This window comes from Panulirus ornatus, chromosome 16 (assembly GCF_036320965.1).
Source record: "Panulirus ornatus isolate Po-2019 chromosome 16, ASM3632096v1, whole genome shotgun sequence".
In the NCBI taxonomy this organism is placed as follows: domain Eukaryota; kingdom Metazoa; phylum Arthropoda; class Malacostraca; order Decapoda; family Palinuridae; genus Panulirus; species Panulirus ornatus.
This window is the reverse complement of record NC_092239.1, coordinates 44,054,632-44,074,454: the sequence shown is the minus strand read 5'-3', so window position 1 is coordinate 44,074,454 and position 19,823 is coordinate 44,054,632. Positions and strand designations below refer to the sequence as shown.

Below are 19,823 nucleotides of genomic sequence, written 5' to 3'. Positions count from 1 at the left end.
AATGTATATATATATATATATATATATATATATATATATATATATATATATATATATATATATATATATATGTATGTATATATATTTTTTTTTTTTTTTTTTTTTTTGCCGCTGTCTCCCGCGTTTGTGAGGTAGCGCAAGGAAACAGACGAAAGAAATGGCCCAACCCACCCCCATACACATGCCTTGATTCAGTCCACTGACAGCACGTCAACCCCGGTATACCACATCGATCCAATTCACTCTATTCTTTGCCCTCCTTTTACCCTCCTGCATGTTCAGGCCCCGATCACACAAAATCTTTTTCACTCCATCTTTCCACCTCCAATTTGGTCTCCCTCTTCTCCTCGTTCCCTCCACCTCCGACACATATATCCTCTTGGTCAATCTTTCCTCACTCATTCTCTCCATGTTACCAAACCATTTCAAAACACCCTCTTCTGCTCTCTCAACCACGCTCTTTTTATTTCCACACATCTCTCGAACCCTTTCATTAATTACTCAGTCTAACCACCTCACACCACATATTGTCCTCAAACATTTCATTTCCAACACATCCACCCTCCTCCGCACAACCCTATCTATAGCCCATGTCTTGCAACCATATAACATTGTTGGAACCACTATTCCTTCAAACATACCCATTTTTGCTCTTTCAAATAACGTTCTCGCCTTCCACACATTCTTCAATGCTCCTAGAAACTTCGCTCTCTCCCCCACCCTGTGACTCACTTCCACTTCCATGGTTCCATCCGCTGCTAAATCCACTCCCAGATATCAAGAACTTTTCACTTACCTCCCAATTAACTTGTTCCTCAACCCTACTGAACCTAGTAACCTTGCTTTTTTTCACATTTACTCTCAACTTTCTTCTTTCACACACTTTACCAAACTCAGTCACCAACTTCTGCAGTTTCTCACCCAAATCAACCACCAGTGCTGTATCATCAGCGAACAACAACTGACTCACTTCCCAAGCCATCTCAAGCAAACAACAACTGACTCGCTTCCCAAGCCTTCTCATCCACAACATACTGCATACTTGCCCCTCTCTCCAAAACTCATGCATTTACCTCCCAAACCACCCCATCAACAAACAAATTAAGCAACCATGGAGAAATCATGCACCCCTGCTGCAAACTGACATTCACTAGGAACCAGTCACTTTCCTCTCTTCCTACTTATGCACATGTCTTACATCCATGGTAAAAACTTTTCACTGCTTCTGGAAACTTACCTCCCACACCATATACTCTTAAAACCTTCCACAAAGCACCTCCATCAAACCTATCATATGCCTTCTCCAGATCCCAAAATGCTACATACAAATCCATCTGTTTTTCTAAGTATTTCCCACATACATTCTTTAAAGCAAACACCTGATCCACACATCCTCTACCACTTATGAAACCACCACTGCTCTTCCCCAATCTGATGCTCTTTACATGCCTTCACCCTCTCAATCAATACCCTCCCATATAATTTCCCAGGAATACTCAACAAACTTATTCCCATGTAATTGGAACACTCACCTTTATCCCCTTTGCCTTTGTACTGTACATTGGCACTATGCATGCATTCTACCAACCAATCAACAACTCAGTCACCCCCTTTTTTAATAAATTCCAATGCAATGCCCTCCAAACCCGCCACCTTGCCAGCTTTCATCTTCCCCAAAGCTGTCACTACTACTCTGTTCACCACACCATTCTCCTTGAACCTCTCACTTCGTACCACCTCGACCAAAACACCCTATATCTGCCACTCTATCAAACACATTCAACAAACCTTACAAAAATTCACTCAATCTTACTTCATCATTACTTGTTATTACCTGCCCGTTTGCCCCCTTCACAGATGTTCTCATTTGTTCTCTTGTCTTATGTACTTTTTTACTGCCTTCCAAAATATCTTTTTGTTCTCCCTAAATTTTAAAAATACTCTCCTACCCCAATTCTCATTTGCCTTCTTTTTCATCTCTTGCACCTTTCTCTTGACCTCCTGTCGCTTTCTTTTATACATCTCAAAGTCATTTGCACTACTTCTCTCCAAAAATTGTCCAAATGCCTCTCTTCCCTTTCACTAACAATCTTACTTTTGTGTATATATATATATATATATATATATATATATATATATATATATATATATATATATGTTCGCTGATGATACAGCGCTGGTGGCTGATTCATGTGAGAAACTGCAGAAGCTGGTGACTGAGTTTGGTAAAGTGTGTGAAAGAAGAAAGGTAAGAGTAAATGTGAATAAGAGCAAGATTATTAGGTACAGTAGGGTTGAGGGTCAAGTCAATTGGGAGGTAAGTTTGAATGGAGAAAAACTGGAGGAAGTAAAGTGTTTTAGATATCTGGGAGTGGATCTGGCAGCGGATGGAACCATGGAAGCGGAAGTGGATCATAGGGTGGGGGAAGGGGCGAAAATCCTGGGAGCCTTGAAGAATGTGTGGAAGTCGAGAACATTATCTCGGAAAGCAAAAATGGGTATGTTTGAAGGAATAGTGGTTCCAACAATGTTGTATGGTTGCGAGGCGTGGGCTATGGATAGAGTTGTGCGCAGGAGGATGGATGTGCTGGAAATGAGATGTTTGAGGACAATGTGTGGTGTGAGGTGGTTTGATCGAGTGAGTAACATAAGGGTAAGAGAGATGTGTGGAAATAAAAAGAGCGTGGTTGAGAGAGCAGAAGAGGGTGTTTTGAAGTGGTTTGGGCACATGGAGAGAATGAGTGAGGAAAGATTGACCAAGAGGATATATGTGTCGGAGGTGGAGGGAACGAGGAGAAGAGGGAGACCAAATTGGAGGTGGAAAGATGGAGTGAAAAAGATTTTGTGTGATCGGGGCCTGAACATGCAGGAGGGTGAAAGGAGGGCAAGGAATAGAGTGAATTGGAGCGATGTGGTATACCGGGGTTGACGTGCTGTCAGTGGATTGAATCAAGGCATGTGAAGCGTCTGGGGTAAACCATGGAAAGCTGTGTAGGTATGTATATTTGCGTGTGTGGACGTATGTATATACATGTGTATGGGGGGGGGTTGGGCCATTTCTTTCGTCTGTTTCCTTGCGCTACCTCGCAAACGCGGGAGACAGCGACAAAGTATAAAAAAAAAAAAAAAAAATATATATATATATATATATATATATATATATATATATATATATATATATATATATATATATATATATATTCCCAAGACATTCCCAAACCACTCTTCCCCTTTACCCTTGAGATTCATTGCACTCAGAGCCAAAACATCCAGGTTCCTTTCCTCAAACATACTACCTATCTCTCCTTTTATCACATCTTGGTTACATCCACACACATTTAGACACCCCAGTCTGAGCCTTCGAGGAGGATGAGCACTCCCCGCGTGACTCCTTCTTCTGTTTCCCATTTTAGAAAGTTAAAAATACAAGGAGGGGAGAATTTCTGGCCCCCTGCTCGCGTCCCCTCTAGTTGCCTTCTACGACACGCGAGAAATATATATATATATATATATATATATATATATATATATATATATATATATTATATATATATATATATATATATATATATATATATATATATATATATATTTTTTTTTTTTATTATATTATTATTATACTTTGTCGCTGTCTCCCGCGTTTGCGAGGTAGCGCAAGGAAACAGACGAAAGAAATGGCCCAACCCCCCACCATACACATGTATATACATACGTCCACACACGCAAATATACATACCTACACAGCTTTCCATGGTTTACCCCAGACGCTTCACATGCCTTGCTTCAGTCCACTGACAGCACGTCCACCCCGGTATACCACATCGCACCAATTCACTCTATTCCTTGCCCTCCTTTCACCCTCCTGCATGTTCAGGCCCCGATCACACAAAATCTTTTTCACTCCATCTTTCCACCTCCAATTTGGTCTCCCTCTTCTCCTTGTTCCCTCCACCTCCGACACATATATCCTCTTGGTCAATCTTTCCTCACTCATCCTCTCCATGTGCCCAAACCACTTCAAAACACCCTCTTCTGCTCTCTCAACCACGCTCTTTTTATTTCCACACATCTCTCTTACCCTTACGTTACTCACTCGATCAAACCACCTCACACCACACATTGTCCTCAAACATCTCATTTCCAGCACATCCATCCTCCTGCGCACAACTCTATCCATAGCCCACGCCTCGCAACCATACAACATTGTTGGAACCACTATTCCTTCAAACATACCCATTTTTGCTTTCCGAGATAATGTTCTCGACTTCCACACATTCTTCAAGGCCCCCAGGATTTTCGCCCCCTCCCCCACCCTATGATCCACTTCCGCTTCCATGGTTCCATCCACTCCCAGATCCACTCTCAGATATCTAAAACACTTCACTTCCTCCAGTTTTTCTCCATTCAAGCTCACCTCCCAATTGACTTGACCCTCAACCCTACTGTACCTAATAACCTTGCTCTTATTCACATTTACTCTTAACTTTCTTCTTCCACACACTTTTCCAAACTCAGTCACCAGCTTCTGCAGTTTCTCACATGAATCAGCCACCAGCGCTGTATCATCAGCGAACAACAACTGACTCACTTCCCAAGCTCTCTCATCCTCAACAGACTTCATACTTGCCCCTCTTTCCAAAACTCTTGCATTTACCTCCCTAACAACCCCATCCATAAACAAATTAAACAACCATGGAGACATCACACACCCCTGCCGCAAACCTACATTCACTGAGAACCAATCACTTTCCTCTCTTCCTACACGTACACATGCCTTACATCCTCGATAAAAACTTTTCACTGCTTCTAACAACTTTCCTCGCACACCATATATTCTTAATACCTTCCACAGAGCATCTCTGTATATTTATTTGTTTTTTTTTTCTTTCTTTCTTTGTCGCTGTCTCCCGCGTTTGTGAGGTAGTGCAAGGAAACAGATGAAAGAAATGGCCCAACCCACGCCCATACACATGTATATACATACGTCCACACACGCAAATATACATACCTACACAGCCCTCCATGGTTTACCCCAGACGCTTCACATGCCCTGATTTAATCCACTGACAGCACGTCAACCCCGGTATACCACATCAATCCAATTCACTCTATTTCTTGCCCTCCTTTCACCCTCCTGCATGTTCAGGTCCCAATCACACAAAATCTTTTTCACTCCATCTTTCCACCTCCAATTTGGTCTCCCACTTCTCCTCGTTCCCTCCACCTCCGACACATATATCCTCTTGGTCAATCTTTCCTCACTCATTCTCTCCATGTGCCCAAACCATTTCAAAACACCCTCTTCTGCTCTCTCAACCATGCTCTTTTTATTTCCACACATCTCTCTTACCCTTACGTTACATACTCGATCAAACCACATCACACAACACATTGTCCTCAAACATCTCATTTCCAGCACATCCATCATCCTGCGCACAACTCTATCCATAGCCCACGCCTCACAACCATACAGCATCGTTGGAACCACCATTCCTTCAAACATACCCATTTTTGCTTTCCGAGATAATGTTCTCGACTTCCACACATTCTTCAAGGCTCCCAGAATTTTCGCCCCCTCCCCCACCCTATGATCCACTTCCGCTTCCATGGTTCCATCCGCTGCCAGATCCACTCCCAGATATCTAAAACACTTTACTTCCTCCAGTTTTTCTCCATTCAAACTTACCTCCCAATTGACTTGACCCCCAGCCCTACTGTACCTAGTAACCTTGCTCTTATTCACATTTACTCTTAACTTTCTTCTTTCACACACTTTACCAAACTCAGTCACCAGCTTCTGCAGTTTCTCACATGAATCAACCACCAGCGCTGTATCATCAGCGAACAACAACTGACTCACTTCCCAAGCTCTCTCATCCCCAACAGACTTCATACTTGCCCCTCTTTCCAAAACTCTTGCATTCACCTCCCTAACAACCCCATCCATAAACAAATTAAACAACCATGGAGACATCACACACCCCTGCCGCAAACCTACATTCACTGAGAACCAATCACTTTCCTCTCTTCCTACACGTACACATGCCTTACATCCTCGATAAAAACTTTTCACTGCTTCTAACAACTTGCCTCCCACACCATATATTCTTAATGTATATATATATATATATATATATATATATATATATATATATATATATATATATATATATATATATGTATGTATATATATATTTTTTTTTTTTTTTTTTTTTGCCGCTGTCTCCCGCGTTTGTGAGGTAGCGCAAGGAAACAGACGAAAGAAATGGCCCAACCCACCCCCATACACATGCCTTGATTCAGTCCACTGACAGCACGTCAACCCCGGTATACCACATCGATCCAATTCACTCTATTCTTTGCCCTCCTTTTACCCTCCTGCATGTTCAGGCCCCGATCACACAAAATCTTTTTCACTCCATCTTTCCACCTCCAATTTGGTCTCCCTCTTCTCCTCGTTCCCTCCACCTCCGACACATATATCCTCTTGGTCAATCTTTCCTCACTCATTCTCTCCATGTTACCAAACCATTTCAAAACACCCTCTTCTGCTCTCTCAACCACGCTCTTTTTATTTCCACACATCTCTCATACCCTTACGTTACTTACTCGATCAAACCACCTCACACCACACATTGTCCTCAAACATCTCATTTCCAGCACATCCATCCTCCTGCGCACAACTCTATCCATAGTCCATGCCTCGCAACCATACAACATTGTTGGAACCACTATTCCTTCAAACAAACCCATTTTTGCTTTCCGAGATAATGTTCTCGACTTCCACACATTCTTCAAGGCTCCCAGAATTTTCGCCCCCTCCCCCACACTATGATCCACTTCCGCTTCCATGGTTCCATCCGCTGCCAGATCCACTCCCAGATATCTAAAACACTTCACTTCCTCCAGTTTTTCTCCATTCAAACTCACCTCCCAATTGAATTGACCCTCAACCCTACTGTACCTAATAACCTTGCTCTTATTCACATTTACTCTTAACTTTCTTCTTTCACACACTTTACCAAACTCAGTCACCAGCTTCTGCAGTTTCTCACATGAATCAGCCACCAGCGCTGTATCATCAGCGAACAACAACTGACTCACTTCCCAAGCTCTCTCATCCACAACAGACTTCATACTTGCCCCTCTTTCCAAAACTCTTGCATTCACCTCCCTAACAACCCCATCCATAAACAAATTAAACAACCATGGAGACATCACACACCCCTGCCGCAAACCTACATTCACTGAGAATCAATCACTTTCCTCTCTTCCTACACGTACACATGCCTTACATCCTCGATAAAAACTTTTCACTGCTTCTAACAACTTGCCTCCCACACCATATATTCTTAATACCTTCCACAGAGCATCTCTATCAACTCTATCATATGCCTTCTCCAGATCCATAAATGCTACATACAAATCCATTTGCTTTTCTAAGTATTTCTCACATACATTCTTCAAAGCAAACACCTGATCCACACATCCTCTACCACTTCTGAAACCACACTGCTCTTCCCCAATCTGATGCTCTGTACATGCCTTCGCCCTCTCAATCAATGCCCTCCCATATAATTTGCCAGGAATACTCAACAAACTTATACCTCTGTAATTTGAGCACTCACTCTTATCCCCTTTGCCTTTATACAATGGCACTATGCACGCATTCCGCCAATCCTCAGGCACCTCACCATGAGTCATACATACATTAAATAACCTTACCAACCAGTCAACAATACAGTCACCCCCTTTTTTAATAAATTCCACTGCAATACCATCCAAACCTGCTGCCTTGCCGGCTTTCATCTTCCGCAAAGCTTTTACTACCTCTTCTCTGTTTACCAACTCATTTTCCCTAACCCTCGCACTTTGCACACCACCTCGACCAAAACACCCTATATCTGCCACTCTATCATCAAACACATTCAACAAACCTTCAAAATACTCACTCCATCTCCTTCTCACATCACCACTACTTGTTATCACCTCCCCATTTGCGCCCTTCACTGAAGTTCCCATTTGCTCCCTTGTCTTACGCACTTTATTTACCTCCTTCCAGAACATCTTTTTTTTTTTTTTTTTTTTTTTTTTTTTTTTTTTTTTTTTTTTACTTTGTCGCTGTCTCCCGCGTTTGCGAGGTAGCGCAAGGAAACAGACGAAAGAAATGCCCCCCCCCCCATACACATGTACATACACTCGTCCACACACGCAAATATACATACCTACACAGCTTTCCATGGTTTACCCCAGACGCTTCACATGCCTTGCTTCAATCCACTGACAGCACGTCAACCCCTGTATACCACATGACTCCAATTCACTCTATTTCTTGCCCTCCTTTCACCCTCCTGCATGTTCAGGCCCCGATCACACAAAATCCTTTTCACTCCATCTTTCCACCTCCAATTTGGTCTCCCTCTTCTCCTCGTTCCCTCCACCTCCGACACATATATCCTCTTGGTCAATCTCTCCTCACTCATTCTCTCCATGTGCCCAAACCATTTCAAAACACCCTCTTCTGCTCTCTCAACCACGCTCTTTTTATTTCCACACATCTCTCTCACCCTTACGTTACTTACTCGATCAAACCACCTCACACCACACATTGTCCTCAAACATCTCATTTCCAGCACATCCATCCTCCTGCGCACATCTCTATCCATAGCCCACGCCTCGCAACCATACAACATTGTTGGAACCACTATTCCCTCAAACATACCCATTTTTGCTTTCCGAGATAATGTTCTCGACTTCCACACATTTTTCAAGGCTCCCAAAATTTTCGCCCCCTCCCCCACCCTATGATCCACTTCCGCTTCCATGGTTCCATCCGCTGACAGATCCACTCCCAGATATCTAAAACACTTCACTTCCTCCAGTTTTTCTCCATTCAAACTCACCTACCAATTGACTTGACCCTCACCCCTACTGTACTTAATAACCTTGCTCTTATTCACATTTACTCTCAACTTTCTTCTTCCACACACTTTACCAAACTCAGTCACCAGCTTCTGCAGTTTCTCACATGAATCAGCCACCAGCGCTGTATCATCAGCGAACAACAACTGACTCACTTCCCAAGCTCTCTCATCCCTAACAGACTTCATACTTGCCCCTCTTTCCAGGACTCTTGCATTTACCTCCCTAACAACCCCATCCATAAACAAATTAAACAACCATGGAGACATCACACACCCCTGCCGCAAACCTACATTCACTGAGAACCAATCACTTTCCTCTCTTCCTACACGTACACATGCCTTACATCCTCGATAAAAACTTTTCACTGCTTCTAACAACTTGCCTCCCACACCATATATTCTTAATACCTTCCACAGAGCATCTCTATCAACTCTATCATATGCCTTCTCCAGATCCATAAATGCTACATACAAATCCATTTGCTTTTCTAAGTATTTCTCACATACATTCTTCAAAGCTAACACCTGATCCACACATCCTCTACCACTTCTGAAACCACACTGCTCTTCCCCAATCTGATGCTCTGTACATGCCTTCACCCTCTCAATCAATACCCTCCCATATAATTTACCAGGAATACTCAACAAACTTATACCTCTGTAATTTGAGCACTCACTCTTATCCCCTTTGCCTTTGTACAATGGCACTATGCACGCATTCCGCCAATCCTCAGGCACCTCACCATGAGTCATACATACATTAAATAACCTTACCAACCAGTCAACAATACAGTCACCCCCTTTTTTAATAAATTCCACTGCAATACCATCCAAACCTGCTGCCTTGCCGGCTTTCATCTTCCGCAAAGCTTTTACTACCTCTTCTCTGTTTACCAAATCATTTTCCCTAACCCTCTCACTTTGCACACCACCTCGACCCAAACACCCTATATCTGCCACTCTGTCATCAGACACATTCAACAAACCTTCAAAATACTCACTCCATCTCTTTCTCACATCACCACTACTTGTTATCACCTCCCCATTTACGCCCTTCACTGAAGTTCCCATTTGCTCCCTTGTCTTACGCACCCTATTTACCTCCTTCCAGAACATCTTTTTATTCTCCCTAAAATTTACTGATAGTCTCTCACCCCAACTCTCATTTGCCCTTTTTTTCACCTCTTGCACCTTTCTCTTGACCTCCTGTCTCTTTCTTTTATACTTCTCCCACTCAATTTCATTTTTTCCTTGCAAAAATCGTCCAAATGCCTCTCTCTTCTCTTTCACTAATACTCTTACTTCTTCATCCCACCACTCACTACCCTTTCTAAACAGCCCACCTCCCACTCTTCTCATGCCACAAGCATCTTTTGCGCAATCCATCACTGATTCCCTAAATACATCCCATTCCTCCCCCACTCCCCTTACTTCCATTGTTCTCACCTTTTTCCATTCTGTACACAGTCTCTCCTGATACTTCTTCACACAGGTCTCCTTCCCAAGCTCACTTACTCTCACCACCTTCTTCACCCCAACATTCACTCTTCTTTTCTGAAAACCCATACTAATCTTCACCTTAGCCTCCACAAGATAATGATCAGACATCCCTCCAGTTGCACCTCTCAGCACATTGACATCCAAAAGTCTCTCTTTCGCACGCCTGTCAATTAACACGTAATCCAATAACGCTCTCTGGCCATCCCTCCTACTTACATAAGTATACTTATGTATATCTCGCTTTTTAAACCAGGTATTCCCAATCATCAGTCCTTTTTCAGCACATAAATCTACAAGCTCTTCACCATTTCCATTTACAACACTGAACACCCCATGCATACCAATTATTCCCTCAACTGCCACATTACTCACCTTTGCATTCAAATCACCCATCACTATAACCCGGTCTCGTGCATCAAAACCGCTAACACACTCATTTAGCTGCTCCCAAAACACTTGCCTCTCATGATCTTTCTTCTCATGCCCAGGTGCATATGCACCAATAATCACCCACCTCTCTCCATCAACTTTCAATTTTACCCATATTAATCGAGAATTTACTTTCTTACATTCTATCACATACTCCCACAACTTTGTTTTCTAAATTGTTCTAAATTGTTTCTTACATTTTTCATATGTATATATATGTATGTGTGTGTGTGTGTGTGTGTGTGTGTGCGTGTGTGTGTGTGTGTGTATGTGTGTGTGTATATATATATGTATATTATCCCTGGGGATAGGGGTGAAAGAATACTTCCCACGTATTCCTCGCGTGTCGTAGAAAGCGACTAGAGGGGACGGGAGCGGGGGGCCGGAAATCCTCCCCTCCTTGTATTAACTTTCTAAAATGGGAAACAGAAGAAGGAGTCACGCGGGGAGTGCTCATCCTCCTCGAAGGCTCAGAGTGGGGTGCCTAAATGTGTGTGGATGTAACCAAGATGTGAAAAAAGGAGAGATAGGTAGTATGTTTGAGGAAAGGAACCTGGATGTTTTGGCTCTGAGTGAAACGAAGCTCAAGGGTAAAGGGGAAGAGTGGTTTGGAAATGTCTGGGGAGTGAAGTCAGGGGTTAGTGAGAGGACAAGAGCAAGGGAAGGAGTAGCAATACTCCTGAAACAGGAGTTGTGGGAGTATATATATATATATATATATATATATATATATATATATATATATATATATATATCCCTGGGGATAGGGGAGAAAGAATACTTCCCACGCACTCCCCACGTGTCATAGAAGGCGACTAAAGAGGACAGGAGCGTAGGGCTAGAAACCCTCCCCTCGTATTTTAACTTTCTAAAAGGGGAAATAGAAGAGGGAGTCACATGGGGAGTGCTCATACTCCTTGAAGGCTTAGATTGGGATGTCTAAATATGAGGATGTAACCAAGATGAGAAAAAAGGAGAGATAGGTAGTATGTTTGAGGAAAGGAACCTGGATGTTTTGGCTCTGAGTGAAACGAAGCTCAAGAGTAAAGGGGAAGAGTGGTTTGGGAATGTTTTGGAAGTAGTCAGGGGTTGGTGAGAGGACAAGAGCATAGGAAGGAGTAGCGCTACTCCTGAAACAGAAGTTGTGGGAGTATGTGATAGAGTGTAAGAAAGTAAACTCTAGATTGATATGTTGATATGGGTAAAACTGAAAGTGGATTAAAAGAGAGGGGTTATTATTGGTGCCTATGCATCTGGGCATGAGAAGAAAGATCATGAGAGGCAAGTGTTTTGGGAGCAGCTGAGTGAGTGTGGTAGCAGTTTTGATGCACGAGATCGGGTTATAGTGATGGGTGATTTGAATGCAAAGGTGAGTAATGTGGCACTTGAGGGGATAATTGGTGTACATAGGGTGTTTAGGTTTGTAAATGGAAATGGTGAAGAGCTTGTAGATTTGTGTGCTCAAAAAGGAATGGTGATTGGGAATACCTGGTTTAAAAAGAGAGATATAAATAAGTATACGTATGTAAGTAGGAGAGATGGCCAGAGAGCATTATTGGATTACGTGTTAATTGATATGCGTGCGAAAGAGAAACTTTTGCATGTTAATGTGCTGAGAGGTGCAACTGGAGGGACATCTGATCTTTATATTGTGGAGGTGAAGGTGAAGATTTGTAGAGGTTTTCAGAAAAGAAGAGGGAATGCTGGGGTGAAGAGAAAGGTGAGAGTAAGTGAGGTTGGAAAGGAGACCTGTGTGAGGAAGTACCAGGAGAGACTGAGTGCAGAATGGAAAAAGGTGAGAGAAAGACATAAGGGGAGTGGGGGAGGAATGGGATGTATTTAGGGAATCAGTGATGGCTTGCACAAAAGCTGCTTGTGGCATGAGAAAGGTGGGAGGTGGGCAGATTAGAGAGGAGAATGAGTGGTGGGATGAAGAAGTAAGATTATTAGTGAAGGAGAAGAGAGAGGCTTTTGGTCAATTTTTGCAGGGAAATAGTGCAAATGACTGGGAGATGTATAAAAGATAGAGGCAGGATGTAAAGAGAAAAGTGTAAGAGGAAAAAGAGGGCAAATGAGAGTTGGGGTGAGAGAGTATCATTGAATTTTCGGGAAGATAAGATGTTTTGGAAGGAGGTAAATAAACTGCGTGCGACAAGAGTACAAATGGGAACATTGGTGAAGGGGGCTAATGGGGAGGTAATAAAAAGTGGCAATGTGAGACGGAGATGGAGTGAGAATTTTGAAGGTTTGTTGAATGTGTTTGACGATAAGAGTGGCAGATATAGGGTGTTTTGGTCAAGGTGGTGTGCGAAGTGAGAGTGTCAGGGAGAATGATTTGGTAAACAGACAAGAGATAGTGATAGGTTTGCGGAAGATGAAAGCTGGCAGGGCAGCAGGTTTGGATGGTATTGCAGTGGAATTTATTAAAAAAGGGGGTGACTGTGTTGTTGAGTGGTTGGTGAGGATATTCAATGTATGTATGGCTCATGGTGAAGTGCCTCAGGATTGGTGGAATGCTTGCATAGTGCCATTGTACAAAGGCAAAGGGATAAAGGTGAGCGTTCAAATTACAGAGGTATAAGTTTTTTTAGTATTCATGGGAAATTATATGGGAGGGTATTGATTGAGAGGGTGAAGGCATGTACAGAGCATCAGATTGGGGAAGAGCAGTGTGGTTTCAGAAGTGGTAGAGGATGTGTGGATCAGGTATTTGCTTTGAAGAATGTATGTGAGAAAATACTTAGAAAAACAAATGGATTCGCCAGTAGCATTTATGGATCTAGAGAAGGCATATGATAGAGTTGATAGAGATGCTCTGTGGAAGGTATTTAGAGTATTTGGTGTGGGAGGCAAGTTGCTAGAAGCAGTGAAAAGTTTTTATCGAGGATGTAAAGCATGGGTACGAGTAGGAAGTGAGGAAAGTGATCGGTTCTCAGTGAATGTCGGTTTGCGACAGGGGTGCGTGATGTCTCCTTTGTTTATGGATGGGGTTGTTAGAGAGGTGAATGCAAGAGTTTTGGATAGAGGGGTTAAGTATGCAGTCTGTTGTGGATGAGAGGGCTTGGGAAGTGAGTCATTTGTTGTTCACTGATGATACAGCGCTGGTGGCTGATTCAGGTGAGAAACTGTAGAAGCTGTTGACTGAGTTTGGTAAAGTGTGTGAAAGAAGAAAGCTGAGATTAATGTGAATAAGAGCAAGGTTATTAGTTACAGTAAGGTTGAGGGACAAGTCAATTGGGAGGTAAGTTTGAATGGAGAAAAACTGGAGGAAGTGAAGTGTTTTAGATATCTGGGAGTGGATTTGGTAGCAGATGGAATCATGGAAGCGGAAGTGAGTCACAGAGTGGGAGAAGGGGCAAAAGTTCTGGGAGCGTTGAAAAATGTGTGGAAGGCAAGAACATTATCTCAGAAAGCAAAAATGGGTATGTTTGAAGGAATAGTGGTTCCAACAATGTTTTATGGTTGTGAGGCATGGGCTATAGATAGGGTTGTGCAGAGGAGGGTGGATTTGTTGGAAATGAGATGTTTGAGGACAATATGTGGTGTGAGGTGGTATGATCGAGTAAGTAATGAAAGGGTAAGAGAGATGTGTGGTGATAAAAAGAGTGTGATTGAGAGAACAGAAGAGGGTGTATTGAAATTGTTTGCTCGCATGGAGAGAATGTGTGAGGAAAGATTGACAAAGAGGATATGTGTGTCGGAGGTGGAGAGAACGAGAAGTGAGAGACCAAATTGGAGGTGGAAGGATGGAGTGAAAAAGATTTTGTGTGATCACAGCCTGAACATGCAGGAGGGTGAAAGGCATGCAAGGAATAGAGTGAATTGGAACGATGTGGTATACCGGAGTCGACATGTTGTCAATGGATTGAACCAGGTCATGTGAAGTGTTTGGGGTAAACTATGAAAAGTTGTGTGGTGCCTGGATGTGGTAAGGGAGCTATGGTTTCGGTGCATTATACATGACAGCTAGAGACTGAGTGTGAACGAATGTGGCCTTTGTTGTCTTTTCCTAGTGCTACCTCGTGCACGCAGGGGTAGGGGGGGTGTCATTTCATATGTGGTGGGGTGGTGACAGGAATGTTTATTAATAAAGGCAGCAAATATGAATTATGTACATGTGTGTATGTCTGTGTATGTATATATATATGTATACGTTGAAATTTAGACATGTATATGTGCGTGTGTGGACATGTATGTATATTCATGTGTATGTGGGTGGGTTGGGTCATTCTTTCATCTGTTTCCTTGCACTACCTCACTAACCTGGGAAACAGTGACAAAGTGTAATAAATAAATAAAATATATATATATATAACTTTGCCTTATCTCGAAGTGATAAGGCTAAAATTGTGGTTACAACTGCTGTGAAAAAAGATGCTTTTACCTTTCTTTCAGGACAAAGACAGGTCGTCACATGGTCTTCTATCCAACTCTACATTCCATTAGTGTTCGAGTGCAGCTGGCGAATGAGATGGGAACTGGGATTTCACTGTGGGAAATTGGCCAAGGTCTAGATTACTTTTATGATCTGCTGTGATAAATGTGGCCTTCTACTGCCTGTTCAGATAGTGCTTCATGCTTCACCCGTTGTATATGAGGATGTAAATATCAGGCATTCATTTATCATTTTATCACTTACATATATAATAACCATCACATTTGGAGGCAGTCATATATATGTTAATTTATTCCATCCTAATTTGTTGCTTTTATGCATTTAGATATCGTTAAGTATAGAAGTGATTTATCTTTCACAAATTTTGAGAATGTATTGCTTTGATGGTAGTTCTGTAAATTGACCATGCTCATGATAACTGATTGTATTATGCACATTCTCAGACCTTAATTTCAAAACACTGCTGCTGTTATACTGCACTTTTTTGCCTTTTTGTGATTCCTGTTTTTGCTAGTTTTTCACTTTTTTATATTTAAAAGTAACCTTCCATTTATTACAGTTTGTGCTGGGAGTCTGTGATTTTTCATAGAAGTGAGTTCTCCGTATTATTTTTTGAAAAGTATAAAAAGTGTGTGAGCACTGCTGTTAAGCTTTTAACAAAAGAAGTTATTCCCATTTTGAATTTTTATCAAAAATTCTTCATAATCTTCCTCCATTGAATGCAGGGAACAGATTTTATAATACTATATAGATATGGTGATAGGGTATTAACTGTTGAGTGGTTAATTATTTTCATAAGACAAAGATTTAGTAATGTGAATCATCTCATAATTATATTATTAAACATAAGTAATGTCATTAGCTTCAGCTGCCTTTGTGGAAATGACGGGGTAAAGAATTTATAGAAATATTTCAGTGGCTTCAATTGCACACAATATTGTTTTGTACTTTTCAAAATAAAGTGTATCATTTACACATAAAAAGCCATAAAGACTTTAAAGTCCTGACAAGATATCAAAAGCAGAGGTGTTTCAGATGAATAATAATGATCTTATGACATCCCTGTATGCCATTGGTCTTACTGCTTGAAAGTACCTTGAAAAGTATGATACTGAGAGGAATTACTCTACAGAAGCAGGATAGTCCTGTCTCGATGTAATTTCTTCCACTGTTATATTTGTGATGTATATTTATATCTCTGTGAAAAAACATTCCCCCCAGGAACTCCCTTAAGGGTTGTGGCTACAGCAAAAGTGTCTCCATAATTGGTGAACTCCATTGCTGCTTACTAGCCTTTACTGCCTCGCCCTTAACAGGCCACTGGCAAAAGGCAACTCTAGCTCTTACCTTATGTTCTTACCAACTACTTTTGCCTTGTGTGTATTTAATGTTCCAAGCTACTACTTCTACCTAATGCCTTATGTTCATGCCTACTTCTTATACAACTAATGTTTCTACCTACTACTTCTATTGCTCTAACATTTTGCCAAAAGGCAGGGCTAGTGCATAGTGCTCAACGCAGGAAAATATAGTTACAAAGAATAACCAGTGTGAGTTAAGTTTTGTCGAGTTATGTGACAAGGAGAGCTTGTATATTTATGGACAGAATGCCAGCAGTCTACACAGGGTGAAACAGAAAGAAAAGCCAGCTACCTGGGTCAGAAGAGTGCAACTTGACTACCACTGAAGTTCTGGCTCTCTACATACCCACACTAAACTTCCCAATACCCAGATGGGTAGTACCATTATTATACCTCACTGGTCGGTAGTTGCTTACCAACTTTTATCAATGGTGATATATGCTATCAGTAATCTTAAAAGTTCATTAATTGCATAAAACTTTCTAATAAGGAGGTGGGGTTCTCCACTCAGATATATAATTGTTGCCAATAGTTGTAGTACAGTACCGTTATTGCTAAATTACTTTAGGTGATAGATAAGATAGTTCAGTGCGAGTTTGAATTGTAAAAACTTTGAGGAAGTGAAGTGTTTTAGATACTTGGAAGTGGATACGGCAGCAAATGGGACCATGGGAAAAAGGTTTTGGTGAAGAATGTGTGGAAAGAGAAAACATTATTTGGGATGGCAAAAGTAGGTATGTTTGAAGGTACAGAGGTAACAACAATATTGTATGGATATGAGTTATGGGCTATACATAAGGCTGTGAGGAAGACGGTGGATGTGTTGCAAATGAAATATGTGAATGCCTATATATATATGGTATGAAGTGGTCTGATCAAGTAAGTAATGAAAAGGTAAAAAGAGTGCGGTTGAAACAGCTAAAGAGGGTGTGCTGAAATGGTTTGAGCATATCGACAGAATGACTGAAGAAAGGTTGACAAAGAGGATAAATGTGGCAGAAGCAGAGGGAACAAGAAGAACAGGGCAACCAAACTGAAGATAGAAGGATGGAACAAAAAAAATTTTGAGTGACTAGACCTGAACATGCAGGAGGGTAAAAGGTGTACAAGGGATACAGTGAATTGGAATAATGTGGCACACTGGGGTCAACGGGCCTTCAATAGACTAAACAAGGGTACATGAAACACCTGGGGTAAACCATGGTTGTGGACAGGCAGGGAGCTGAGATTTCAGTGTATTAAAAATGACAGCTAGAGAATGGATATAAGCAAATGTGGCCTTTCTTAAGGCCTGTCTACACGAGCGGGCCTGATTGGCGGGTTTGCCCGTTAACGGGCAAATTCTGGCGGGCCTGCCCGTGAATGTTGTCCACACGACCGAAGTGATGAACAGCTGGGCCTGCCCGACGATGGTGCCAGTAGCGGGTGGAGTGCGGTACAAGAACCATGGTGCCTAGCATTGTCAAGAAAAAGATTTTGTGCTCTATGATAATAGCTTTGTGTCTCAAGAAGAAAAAGAAGAAAAGGATATGGTGTAAAGATTGGTTAAAGAAAAGAAGTATGTTTGGAAGCACTGCAACAGTACTTCATGAACTACAAAGTAGTGAAGAACACGACTTCAGAAATTACCTGAGGATGTAAACATGGATTCTTATGATAAAGGTCAATCAAAGTACTAGTAAGTGCTTTAGACCCAAAAATTGTTGGTGGCTCACTAGAGTTATCCTGGGCTGCCATCGTTAAATGTTCACTGTGCTACTATGCCGTGGGATGAAGGCCCGCTGTGGGTTCACATTATCTTGCGTCAGGCAGGGTAGAAACTCCAGCTACCGGGCACCAGCTCAGTGATTTCGCTCGGTGGGCTTTCGGGCAATTTGATCGTTTGCCCGTCAAATATGCCCGTTAACGGGCAAGCCCGCCAATCAGGCCCGCTTGTGTAGACAGGCCTTTAGTCTGTTCTTGGAGCTATCTTGTTAACACGGGAAACAGCAATCAAGCATGAAAAACTTTTACCAAAAATGCAAAGTGGTTTAGTAGTGTAGAAAAAGGTTAGTTGTAGTGCGAGTCTGAATGGAGAAAACCTGGAGGAAGTGGGGGGGCATTTTAGAAGCTCGAAAGAGAACACAGCAGTAAAGTGAGCCATAGAGTGGGTCAGAGGGCCATTGTTCTGGTTGCATTCAAAAGTGTGTGGAGAGATAGGTCATCATCCAAAAAGGCAAAGATAAGGTATGTCTTGATGGCATAATTAGTTCCAATGGTCTTGTATGGATGTAAGGCATGGGCACTAGATAAAAGTGAATAGTTTAATTTTTTGAATGCTCCAGTCACAGACTAAATCATCATAGCTGGGTCTTTAAATGAAATATAAAAAGCATTAAGGGGATAGAGAAGTGAGAAAAGGAAAATAATCTTAGTTTTGGAGGAAGTGGAAACCTGACTTTTAAAGATGGCAGGTTGTAGCCATAACAAGACATGAGAAGGGAAAGAGTTCCAAAACTCAGCAGTGTAAGAAAAGAAACATAAACCACAGTTTCCAACAGCCACATGGTAATTATGTACCACAGCACCTTATTGAATACCATACAGCCTAGCTAATGATGGTGGGTTCACATAAAAGCCAGTTCCTGGGAGCAGTAAACAAAGTAATAATCTGCAAAAGAGAAGAGAACAAGTACCACAGTACAGAGCAAATAGGTCAAGATTTGAGGTCAGACTATCAGGCATGCAGAGCTAGAACCTCCATACTAATGAAGACTGTACACACAAGAGAAAAGGAATTTCTGTTTATAATTGCATACCAAATAGTAAATCTTATATCAACATAACCACTACAAACCAAATTTGTTAAAGTGCATATTACCACAAACAATTAATTACAGATTTGTGAGTCTGTTTTCAGTCTTGAGTTGTTTTATACATCTGTTTTTAAGTGACCACTTTAAAATGGTACATATAAAAGAAAAAAAAATTTACCCCAACATCATCACAAAATGAGTTTGATCACCTCTATAAATATTAATTACTGGAGTGAGGTGTGGAGAGGAAGTGGACTAGGGAGGGAATGGGCCCATTGAATATGAGATACAAGAAAGTTTGTCAAGTACTACAAACTATAACATACACCCACAGATCCAAATATGTTTGCTATAATTCCAAAAATAGTTTTCAGTGAATTTCTCAAGCTTACATCCAGTAAGCACCAATGTAAGTATT

The 19,823-nt window shown here is 41.6% G+C and overlaps 1 protein-coding gene across 2 annotated transcripts in view; it reads left to right on the top strand.

Annotated features, from left to right (window-relative positions):
- LOC139754274 (chitinase domain-containing protein 1) overlaps positions 1–16,240 on the top strand; it is a 95,130-nt gene extending 78,890 nt beyond the window's left edge. For both annotated transcript variants that reach the window (XM_071671659.1, XM_071671658.1), the window contains one exon: positions 15,249–16,240. In XM_071671659.1, the coding sequence (XP_071527760.1) occupies positions 15,249–15,390 (142 nt within the window). In that variant the 3' untranslated portion in view covers positions 15,391–16,240. The remainder of the gene's footprint in view (positions 1–15,248) is intronic.
- Positions 16,241–19,823: the final 3,583 nt, after the last annotated feature.